The 12,977-nt window shown below is 32.0% G+C and overlaps 1 protein-coding gene across 1 annotated transcript in view; it reads left to right on the top strand.

The window, feature by feature from the left end:
• Nucleotides 1-12,977, top strand: part of Adam22 (ADAM metallopeptidase domain 22) — a 184,939-nt gene that overhangs the window by 152,433 nt on the left and 19,529 nt on the right. Inside the window, exons 23-26 of the mRNA XM_042684676.1 lie at nucleotides 1,860-2,028; nucleotides 4,665-4,779; nucleotides 5,461-5,551; nucleotides 8,723-8,740. Of these exons, the coding sequence (XP_042540610.1) occupies nucleotides 1,860-2,028; nucleotides 4,665-4,779; nucleotides 5,461-5,551; nucleotides 8,723-8,740 (393 nt within the window). The remainder of the gene's footprint in view (nucleotides 1-1,859; nucleotides 2,029-4,664; nucleotides 4,780-5,460; nucleotides 5,552-8,722; nucleotides 8,741-12,977) is intronic.

The following is a 12,977-nucleotide window of genomic DNA, read 5'->3' as shown; positions in this document are numbered from 1 at the left end:
GTTGGGTGAGAGAGTGGGGGGATGGGAAGGGGAAACAAAGGAGGAGGCTACAATGCTTGATATCTTGCCCATGTAATTGTAACCCCTCTGTACAGTATTTTCACAATAAAAAAGAAAAAAAAAGAATTCAGATATTCATGAAAAATACAAAATGGAGACAAAAGTAACATCTTAAAGAAAAGAATCCCAAAAGTTTTCACAGAGAATAAAAAACTAAAGGCACAGGAATTAAAAATGGTTTAAAACTTAATAACAAGACCCCTGGGAATCAGAAGAAAATAGATATAATTATTTAAAAATTAGAATATTGTAGAAAATATCAGCTCTAGCTTGAAATTAGTAAGAATATTTAAAGACATTGTTAATGTGTAAATATTTCCAAAATTTGTCCTCCTACATTCTTTCTGAGAAAGCTACTAGATTTAGACTCCACAAAAAATGGAAGAGTAAACCAAAGAATAGAAAGGCAAAGGAGATAAGGAACAAGATACATATGTAGACAGTGTAATCCTCAAATTAATAATGAGGAGAAGCTAAGATTTATAGCTCTGTGTCAGGGTGTTTTTTTTTTTAAAAAGCAAAACAGGTCAGAAACTCCAGCTTAGCCTCAGATATATTATCAGTGGAGATTTGATAGCCAATGGAGATTTTGGATTAGTTTTGAATTAATGGTGATAAATTCTTAGAAAAGTAAGCAAAGAAACTGCAAGCAAATACAAGACTAAGGGCAAACAAAAAGTAGTATAAAAACCCAGAGTTTTATCATGACAGCACCATTTCATTCAACTGAATAATTTATGTAGTTAATAACAATGTCCATTTCTTTAATTGATCTATTGATTAAATAAAATTATGATAAAAGAGTAAGGAAAAGAGGAAAATGTGTCTTCAGTGAGGACAGAGAAAAAGATAAATGATCAAGTTTCCTATATAGAAGTCAATTGATAGCACATAAAGCTAAATCAATGAGAGCCATAATTTAAATATAAATATATTAGTTGTGCAGACTCAGTATATCATAAGAATGATCTATTGGTGAACAATTTATATTTGACTCTACATAAATGCATAATTTTTATAAAAATAATCAAAAAGACTAAAAAGTGTTATGTTAGTATTGACTTGGTATCATATATGATAAACTGATTATTAATATAAGATTTCAATTCTTATCCTGATTTTGCTTAATCCTAAAAAATTTGAGGTTGCTATATTGAATCTATATAATAGTTCAGTTATACTCAAATAGAATTGGTAGATATTCAAGGTTTGGGGGAAACTAAAGCTATTTTCATCTTCATTTGAAATACATGTGGAAAGTAGAGACATAAGAATTAAAGGTAGCTTAAGACTCATGGGAAACTTAATTATTAAACCAAATTCTACTAAATACAACCTAATAGACTTATACATAGCATCAAATGATTAGGTTTAAACCTCAAACTATATTAATTTTGTTAAAAAGAATTAGACAAAGCGTGAACCAACTCAACAGTGATACTCACTAGACAGACTATGTTGGAGATGAACCTTACAACTTAGATGGGTGGTCAGGAGGGGAAAAAGCGGGGGAGGGGGAATGAAGGAGGGGATAACCTTGTTCATTACCTGATTTATGTAACTGTAACCCCTTCTGTACATCATCTTTACAACAAAATTTAAATTAAAAAAGAATTAGATAAACAATTTAATTGCTTTCTCCAGTTGAGAGTTGGACATGCTCACATTACTGGATTTTACTAAATAATAACTAGAAAATAGATGAAATGGTCTTTCCCCATTCTTTAGTTTTTGAGCATATTCTCAAGATGAATGAATAAATGGAATCCCATCTGCTTTCAATCCCAATTTATATTTAGTGGTGGGCATGTTAAGCTCGAAGAAGATGGAGATATTGGCTATGTGGAAGACGGGACTCCCTGCGGTCCTCAGATGATGTGCTTAGAGCGCAGATGTCTTCCTGTGGCCTCTTTCAACTTCAGTACTTGCTTAAGCAATAAAGAAGGAACTGTTTGTTCAGGGAATGGAGTAAGTATTCATGATTTCATCATTGGAACCATTTGTTTCTTTTGTCTTCAATCCTACAATGCTTATTTCCCTAATTATAGAAAACAGTAGTATTCAGGTTTTTGTTTGGTATGTGAGCATTGATTTTATCATAGCTGTTTGATTATTTTTGTTGTGTAATCTGAGAAAGTAAAAATAAGGAGAATATAATTTTCCTTAATGAATTCTTTTTTTAATATGATCTCATATAATGCTAGTTTTCTACAAGTGAACTAATAATGTGAATTAAACTGCAATGGAGGTTTTAAGAGAGTAAAATAATAGGTGTTAACCACATTTAACTACTGTTGTTGTCTTATCACTGACCAATGAGAACAGATCATAAATAACCATTACTCATAGAGAATAAAACCTAAACATTAGAACAGAATAATCACGGGGAAAAACTGGCATTTGATGCATTTTTAATTTTTTTCTTCCAGTTATGTATCAGATAATATACGTTCCATGTAAATAAGTTTGTAGGTTAAAGATTCATCCTCTACTGGTGACAAATTTTTTGTTATTTTCAGTTAGGAAATCCAATACTGACACTTTCCTGGTTCTTTTTCTTTATGCATGTGCTATGTTTGTTTGTTTTTTTTTTTCCTACTGTCATTCTAAATTCTTTGTGTGACTGAATTGTATTATCCAGTTAAGGTAAAGGAGACACATTTTGCGATTATGGGCTTGAAATCCTGGTCATTTCATGTAATATTCTTGAGGGATATGTCAAGAATATATATAGAGAAAGAACTGTCAGTTAATTGCTAAAAGATAGGAATTTTATGACACATGATAAAGAGAACATATAAGTTAAATAGCTCTGCTCCTGTACTGTGGGGGTCAGAAAACACTTTTTGTGGGGGCAATGGAAAAGAGTAATGGAATTATTTTTGATCAATAATGTGAATGAATTATCATATTTTACTCATAAAAATTGGAATATGTACTGCAGAGAATAGATGGTTTTTCTAGTAACTATTAGTTTAAGGAGTTAGTAAAAGAGTGACAGATGCGAGTACAGCCAGGTGATAAATAGCACCCAAGTAATTTATAATAATTATGCATAATAATTTTATCCTATGTAATTTTAACTTATAGTAGATCAACTATATTTAAAGGACAAGAAGTACAGTGAATCTCCTTTATATGCTATACATCATACAGTTGGGTGTAGATTTAGAATCAGATGACTTTGAGTCTCAGGTCTGCTTCTTAGTAGGTAGGTGACTGACAATAAGCTCTTTTATGAATCAGTTTTGCTGCCGAATCCAGGGCTTAAACACAGAGGCTTGAGCTCACTTGCTTGGCTTTCTTACTAAGAGCTGGTATTCTACTACTTTGAGACACACTTTTCAGCTATTTAATTGGGTGGAGTCTCACAGACTTTTTGCCTCATTTGGCTTCAAATTTTGATCCTCCATATCTTAGCCTTTTGAGTAGCTAGGATTATAGGTTTGAGCCACTAGAACCCAGATACAGTTCCTTTTCTGTAAAATGAAGATGATACTAGTGACTGTTCTATAGATTGGTATTAGCTAATGCTTCTAATGCACTTAGAACATTGTCTGGGACACAGAGTGAATGTTCAATAAAAGTTAGCCATGCTATCATTAATTAGCAGACAGTCCCCTGTCCTTGTCACTAACTCGCTGGCACTATCAAATGATATGAAAATTGATGTTTGGAGAAGCCAAGGGGCTGGGTAAAACCTTAGTACGTCAGTAATGAAATGGAGATATTTCAAATCTAGGCCTTTTGACTTTAAACTTAAATCTCTTGTTGCATAATGTTTAACCTGTAGCTCTAAATGGAGCTATTCTATAGGCACATTAAGATTCGGATATATGGTGCCTTCTAGGAAACTTAAGATTGAAACACCCTGCAGAGCAAATCTGACTGGGAGCACTTGTACATATGAAAACCTACCTGTACCCTCTCCCACTCCCTCTCCACTCATTTGTTTCGAATTATAAGATGCAGGTGTGGATATTGCTTAGATTAATAGAGATATATTATCGTCCTATATTTGAAAAGAATATTTTATGTGAATTCTTTTTCTGTTTTATTTGTGAGAGTAATTAGTTGCTATGACCTTGAGGTATAACTACTTTCTATGGCCTGGATTGAGTTGTGAGGGCTGTGGCTTTCAGACTTTTCCTTTCAGTCAACTGTAAAACACTGGACCTTCTTCCTATGTCTTTCTTGGACTTCCTTTGGTCTTGTTCTACTTCCTAAAAAATAATATTTTTGGCATAAAGATTTCTTCCAAAGTAAAACAAAAGCCTTTGTATTAGATGATTGATCAATATATTATTTCTGTTTAATTTTTAAATTTCATAACATATGTTAATAAAATTCAAAATAATAAATTCATTTTTTTAGACACAGATTAATTCCCTTGTTACCAAAGTTATGTTCCCTTGTAGGTCATTGGTTAAATCTTGAGATAAATGTATTTTTAGGTTCACGAGTATTTAGTATTGAGAAAAAAGTGCTAATACTTTTTTCACTATCATCAACTACTAGCCATGTAATGCTTAGAAATAAATGTTGACTTTTTCATGTCTCTCTAACAGAGACTTGACAGTTACTCTAACTTGATTGCATTTCAGGTTTGCAGTAATGAATTGAAGTGTGTATGTAACAGGGACTGGATTGGAGCAGACTGCAACACTTACTTCCCTCACAAGGATGATGGAAATGCTGGTATCATCCTGTCTGGCAATGGTAGGTTCTTTGTTTTACATCATTATATCATCTTTATGTGAAAGGAAAGAGAAAAAAAGCACTGTGGACATTTTTATTTGGGTTAATTTTATGATAACTCAAAATAAATTGTATCTACATAAAAAGGAGGATACAACTGGAATTTATCTAGTGACACTGATTATTTTTCATTAAATTGTGGTTATTTGCCATACTAAATCCACTGACTGAGCCTTATTATGTCCTACTTTAAAGATTTTTTTTCATGTAGAGTTTTTGACAAAAAGGTAAGTCAAAAGAAACTTACGTTTTTTTATTCTTCTCTAAATGGTTCTGTTTTCTTTGTATCATTGCTTTTCCTGATTTTATTTGAAGGCATCATATTTTCTCAAAACCAGAAAATACAACTGTGCAAAATGCACCTGGGCAGAAATTAAAATTGAACTTATGCAAAAAATAATTTGATGAAAGGGTTGACATTGATCAAGATTTATTGTATTCATATTCTTTGTACAACTACTTAAAGATAAAAAAATTAAAAAATGTCTTATAGCGGGAAAAAGACAATTAGTTGATTTTTCTTTTCTTTGAAAAATATTCGTGTTTTTAAAACAAACAATGCTAGTTTAATGATTACACAGCTGAAGAAAAGGTTCTGAAAGAGTTTTAAATATTTGATCTTGCTTATTTTTTCCTTTGCAGGTGTTGCTGGCACTAATATCATAATAGGGATAATTGCTGGCACCATTTTAGTGCTGGCTCTCATATTAGGAATAACTGCATGGGGTTATAAGTAAGTGGAATGTCTCAATATTATTGCTCTAAAATTATACATTTAAACATTTTGATTAAATAAGAATATCTAGAAAATTCTGCATCACTAGATAAACATACTTACATAAAAAATCATCTTAGCTCAACAGTTGATTGGTCTGTGGGTATGGTTCAAGCCTAACATGTGCAAGGCTCTGGGATCAATCCCCACTAGTGAGAAAAGAGGTGGGTTTTTTTTTTTTAATTTTAAACTGGGTATGATAGAATTTACATGTAATTTTATATACACAGAAGGCTGGAGCAAGAGAATTGAGAGTTTGAGGCCAGCCCAAGCAAAGTTAACAAAATCCTATCTTTATAAAACAAAATGAAGGACTGGTAGTATGGCTCAAATGTAGTGCTTGTCTATTATGTGCAAGGCCATGGATTCAATCCCCAGCACTGCAACAAACAAACAAGCAATTAAAAAAAATAAAACAATCAGTGGATTACTCTTGTCATCATTAGAAGCCATGATGATTGACCATATTTTACATTTTTTTAAATTTTTTTTGGTCGGTCGTGGGGCTTGAACTCTGGACTTGGGCGCCATATTTTACATTTTAAGACAACTCTCTTCTATTCTAAAAGTACCAAATGTTTATTAAGGCATTAGAAATTAATTAAAACTTAATCCAAGTTGTGTTTATGTGAAGTCTGAAGTCTAGGAAAGACAGTAAATTAGGAAGCCTTACTGCTTTGATAACTGCATCAATAAGACTTGTATCAACAGAACAATAGCAGCAGATATGTTAGCGAGAACTTGCATGGCTATGCAACACACTATGGGCAAAATCCTCATGGCCCGTGTGAAGAGACACACTTATTTATGACATGTAGGTATGTTTTTGTGATATTTTAATTTGCTAAAATTAAAATTCAACATCATGTTCCAAGGTTTCATCTTTGTACTCTGGTTTCATATATGACAAGCATTGAGATTAGGACCTGGTCCAAATAAACAAAATGTGATTATTTGCTTTAATTATTATTTCTTGACATAGTCTTAAACCAATGGAATCAAAAGTTAAATCATATACACCCTTTAAAAGTATATATGATGATTGCTTGTGAGATTAAAACCCTGAGTTTCTTTGACTAAAAAGGAGGATCAATTATTTAATATACTGCCAGGATAAATGTGTGGTACAAACATTAAAATGCAGAAGGACATGCAGGGGAGACTAAATTAACAGGATGCAGAGAGAATATAGTCAAGTCCACCACGGCATAGTCTACTTGACATAACCTAGTGAGGGAGCTCATCATAGTAGCAAGTTTTGCTCTGATCCAGTTCAACGCAGATGCTCAGTACCAGTGGGCTTCTTTGATATGCAGTATCAATATGCAATGTGCCATATCATTAGATTGTCTGATTTGGGGCATAATATTTGGAGTTAAACAATGATATGTCTAAGCTAAGCACTGATGGCTCATACCTGTAGTCTTAGCTACTCAGGAGGCTGGGATCTGAGGATTGCAATTCAAAGCCAGCCCAGGCAGGAAAGTCTATGTGACTTTCATGTCCAGTAAACCACCAGAAAACAGGAAGTGGTGCTGTGGCTGTAAGTGGTAAAGCGTTAGCAGATGAGTGCAGATGCTCAGGAACAGCACCCAGGCCCCGAGTCCAAGCCCATGATGGACAAAAACAAAGCATACACACACACGCACACACACACACACACACACACACACACACACTGACACACACACACACACAGAGTATTTCTTTGCAAGAAACAGAAAAATCTTGTTAATATTGCAATATCTTCCTCATAATCATTTGAACGCAAATGATTAGTTTTAGTGTTTCTAAAATTGTTCAGAATATATTTAGAAATAAAAAACTCAGAAATTTTCTGAGGATTTAACTTATGAATGTGGTATTTTACTTAGTCCATTTGAAATTTAGAAGCAGATTTAGCACCTGCTGCCTATTTGTTAATTTTGCATAAGAAAACACTTTGTATTGATCTGGTAACTACATAGGTAGTTAAAGATTACTTCGCATAGTTGGAATTCTTTTTATAAAGAGTTCTTTTCCATGGAAGTTTCCACCCCAACTCTAAGTCTTAGATCGGGGACTAGAAAGAGAGAAATACTCATCTGCAAGTACACAACTCAAATAATCAAACTGAGCAAGTGAAAGAATAGAAAGATATCTGAAAGAAATGAATACTAATATTGAACTGACACTTTTTACCCACATGTTCTCATTGTGATCCTTAAATATGGATGAAATAGATTGGCCAGGGAAAGAACTACAAATTAAATCCATTAGGAAACTTTATCCTTCATCATAGAGGAAGGAGCTCAAAGTGACTCAATCATTTGACCTTTCTAACCTACCATAGAAATATTAGCAATCCAGTCAAGATAGACTATTTTAATTCCTTTGAAAAAAGGTTACTGGTACTGCACCATCACATCCTTTAGAACAAATTTTTGTTTTACATCAGTTTATTTTGAAGTTTAATACAAACTTACTTTAGAGCATGGTAAAATGAAAAAAAAAACAGTAAAACAAAAATATGGTAGAATAACAATTATCTATAGCTATTTCCATTGTCAAGCTTTGGTGATTAGTAATGACTAAGAAGGACCAGAACAGTTATGCGTTAACTATTCTTTGTTATATGGTAAAATAAAATGTTTTTGATGTGCATTTCTACTTCCTTATTTGAAATTCTTAGGAATAGCAGTAGAGGTGGTTGTATCACAGCAGGAACAAAACATTATTTTATTTCTATGAAAATACAATTAATTTATGTAAGTAAACTGATAAAATAAGTTTTTATTCAAACCAATGTAATATGTCCCCAAACCCATATTTAAAATAGGATTGACTTCAGAACAATGAAAAATATTATTGCAATTCAACTGATACTGAGAAATCAGTTGTGCTGTAACAGTTACACTTTTAAAAATGGATAACTGTTTGATAGTATTAACCCTTCGGTGTCTGTGTCATCTCTTCTAATGTTAAAGTGATAATTAAATACATATTTCCATTTTAATTATGCAATTCAAAATAGTCTTATAAAGATCTTTCAGTAAGTGTGGGAGCTTTTATGTTTCATATTGTTGTTAATGTACTTCTGAAAGTAACTAATTTTTATGTTTTCCCTCTTTTTCTTCTTGTCCTGAAAAGAAACTATCGGGAACAGAGGTATGTGATAAGTCTAATCTAAGCATAATCGAAAAGTTTACCTTCGGTTAGCATTGTTGGAATTTAAACATGAAATTATAAATCAAATTTACTTTGTTTTTAATGTAACAATAATCTTGATTTTTTATGACCTTGAAATAATCATTTTAAATCACATTATTTTTAGTTATTTATGAAAATAGAACTTTTTCATCTAAAACAAACTTCTATGTTAAGTTGTCATGTTTGTTTACATTAGCTTACTGGCTTTTCTTTGTGCTTTTAACTCTTACTTGCTTAATACTGTCTGAAGGAATTAGGTTTTCTCTGTTATTATTGTTATAGTAATAACTTCCATACGTAAATGACAAAGCTTTATCTGAGTACAACGTTGGTATTAGGGGTATGTCCTGGCACTTGGTGAACCTGATATTTTTGTATAAAAATATTTTTGCATTGACTAAGTAATCACATAGGTAGTTAAGAAGGAATTAGCATAATTAGAATCTCTTATGGCCTTCTTAACTTAAATAAAATGTTCATAAGGAAATCAAACATCCTATTTATGTACAAAATATGTTTTTCTCTAAGATGTGCCTATTTTATCAAAATCTAATGTGCCACATTGTATTAGGACACACCTTTCACTATTCACAAAAAATTGCTAATAGCTACTGATATAAAAATGAAAATATCATGTTGGAAATTGAAAATACATACCAGGTGTTGCATTGTATATAGTATTTAGTTCTGTGTTCAGAGTATTCACAAAGATTCCTATCTATTGAGTTTTTTCCATTGTTGCATCACCTGACTATGGCAAATTAAGAACAAGGTATAATACACTTGTTGACACTTTCTCACTCCAACCACTACTTTCACTTTTTCATCAATAGAAAATTTAAATTTACTATTCTGTTTGCTTGTGTGTTAAAATTTATCTAAGAGTTTAGCCACAAATTATCTGTAGAATCTCAGTAAAGAAAGGTGCCCCTAGATAAGGTTTGAAATCTGGTTAACATAGGTATTAGAAAATATGGACTTTACCCTAGAATGAGGACTCAATATTAAAAGAAAAGATAAAAGTGAGACAAACTTGATACAGTTTTTAAAACAATTGGATTACTTTGTGAAGTCTTTTGAATTCTCATACAAAAATACTTTAATAGGGCAGGAGCATATGGTTTCTTGGGTAGAAGTTGAGTAATCATACAAGAACTCTAAGACTGCTAATTTTCTTCAGTGGAAAGTGAAATTATGCTGATAAGGTAAAAATTGATGATTCACTTCATGTCCATAGGAGTTAAAGCTATGATATAATATAATAATACTGAATATAAAACAAGGAAAGTAAAAGTTAGCAAATATATAACCCAAGAAAAGGTAAAATAGTACTCTTAAGATATTTTTTGGGTAGGGATGCTATCCAGAATAAAGAAATTGTTCACACTATGCAAAAAGTTAGTATTTTCAAAGTGTGCACTAGTTGTCATTCTCATATAATATATCCATAGATATAGTTAAAAACATTTTGTACTCTGAATTGCTTTTATTTGACTGATATAATTTCACATCTCCTAACTTACTAAGTCATCATTTCATTGATCTGGCTACCCTTTTTAAAATCTAGTCTTATTTTTGAGCGCTATCTCATCTCCAATAATATTTGTGCTTTTGTTATATTTTGACATATTTCAACCAAATCTCTTTTAATTTTGTCTATAACCCATGACAGTAGGTTTGTACATTAAAAATCTCACAATGGAGAGTAACAAAGAATAGACTTTAAATGTGTCTAAGTAACTTTTAAAAGAATCTTCTTTTGCACTGTATAGTTTTTTCTTTTCACTATATATATGTATATATATATATATTATATATATATATATATATTAGTAGCTATAGAGGAGGTGATCAGTCCAATTGACAAAAGCTTGCATTAGGAAAATTTCAGTCTTACAAAATCATCTACACATGTTCAAATAAAGACTTATCCAGTTCCCAAGAATGTCAAGAAATAGAATTAATCATTTGGAGGGCCTCATTGCCTTTAGATTTTCCTTTAAGGTTCCACTGTGACAAGAAATTGACAAGGAATTAGAAATCTTCTATTATGTAATGATGGGAATTACTTAATGTTTTCCCCCTCAACTCTAAAATCATATAAAGTTCTTTGTAATCTTTAAAACACTATGGGGGACATAGTTATCAGGATTGTATCTGAACTTCAGACTAAATTTTCTGATCTTCAGATGAAAGGGGTAGATGTTCTTCTTAGAGAAGAAGGCAAAAGTCATCAACCTGAATGATGGACCCATACCTATCTTTCAGCTGGTAAAAATGTTGATGAACATCAAGTTTTGCTTTGAGTGTAAATATCCATAAGGAAACCAGACGTTCTATTTAATATAATTTTACAATCTCCCTGTAAGCCAAGAGTATATAAATAGATACAAAATATTCATATAACCACTTCTGAGATTCTTGTTAATGTCGTGATGGCTCAGAAATGCTATATTTATTGGTTTTCAAACTCTTGGAGACAATAGGCAAGTATGTATTTATCCTATAAATGAATCACATAGGAAATGTCTTATGAATAAAAAAATAATAGAAACTCCTTTTCTAGGGCATGGTAGAAGCAGAAACCACGCACATACTGCATCACTTTATATTGCCAATATCATTCAAGACATTGGGAAATTATGAGGCTGGCTATTTATTTCTTTAAAATGTCCCGGGGGAAAAAAAGTCCACCTTTTTTCTAGTTGGTTTTATTGTTTGTCGTAGAATAATTGCTTATAGCTGCTATCTGGTTTGTTATAAGAGCTATAAGCAGTCAGGCTTACAAGTAGAAATAGAATAATGCAAAATAACTCAACTTAGATTTCTAAAACATCCAACTAAAATTCTTTTATTTTTTTCTGAAAGGAAACACATCACTTTGATTAATGAGGATTAGAATACTTAGTTCCTGTGTTTCAGATCTGTGGTTTTACCTTGAGCAAAATTTCCTCCTCCACTCTATTTCTTTTCCCCTTCACCTGTTTTAGCCACTTTATTTTCTGCTTGTGGACTTTGCCCAGACCTTTCTTAGTTTCTTTTAATTTTATTATTTCAGTGTTATTCATGCACCTGTCATTGTTGACTTGGCATGTACCTTTTATAATATTTCTTAAAAGAGTAAAATAACAGCTCCAAGAAGAGACATCCTGGACACCAATAAGGCAAATATCTCCTCCATCATTAAGGTTAAGACTTATTTTTATTTCATTTTGAATATTCACCAAGATTATTTAGATAAATATCAACGAATGGTTTTATGATAGATCAGACTTCTTTTACAACAGGAATAACCATTTTCCTAATGTCTTTTTGGGTAATCCTGCAGTATTTCACATAATGTTTAAATTTATCTTTGAAACTCTTCCTTCCTCTTGCAGAAATTGTCTTCCTTCACAGGACTACTGTACAGCTTCAAAATAACCCTTTGATTCAATTTTCAATCTTTCTCAACCTTCTTCATGTTTCTTTTAAATAAATAATGAAACTCCAAATTGAACACTGAACTGCAATAAGAATTTGCTTCAATTAATTATAGAGTAGCTTAGAATTCAATCAATTTTTTTAAACTAAATCAAGGCCACATCCATGATATAATGTTTTGAAATCACGAATAGTTTATTCACTGCCTTAAAAAAAATACCCTGCTTTATCTGGGGTAGGACTGTCCAAAAACATCTCCTTCAACATCAGTTTTTTAAAAGACAAAACTCTAACCCCCCCAAATATAATGAAGTTTATAATGGCACAACCTCCCCATCTTCCCACATTTCCCCCTTGAGTAGTTAGATTCATCCAAGCTACAAAGATTTCCAGTGCTTGCATTTCTGACTTCTATAGTTAGAATGACTTTATCTTGTCACATTTATTAATAATCTTATGTGTTGTTACAGATTTGATTCATGTAGATCATTATCCCTACCTCTCTTTTTCCTGAAATAATATTTGTATATGTCTGTGTTCATGTGTGTGTGTGTCTTGTTTTCTGACTCTGAAATGTTTATTATGCCTTAGACAGTTACCCCAGGGAGATTATGTAAAAAAGCCTGGAGATGGTGACTCTTTTTATAGCGACATTCCTCCTGGAGTCAGCACAAACTCAGCATCTAGTTCTAAGAAGAGGTCTGCTTTTCTGTCGCATTTTCAGATTTCTACCTGTTCCATCACACATTATTCCATTAGTCAGAACATTTCA

This window comes from Dipodomys spectabilis, unplaced genomic scaffold (genome assembly GCF_019054845.1).
Source record: "Dipodomys spectabilis isolate Male_0828 unplaced genomic scaffold, ASM1905484v1 ptg000089l, whole genome shotgun sequence".
NCBI lineage: Eukaryota > Metazoa > Chordata > Mammalia > Rodentia > Heteromyidae > Dipodomys > Dipodomys spectabilis.
Note: the sequence above shows the minus strand (reverse complement) of the source record. Positions and strands in the feature narration are given on the sequence as shown.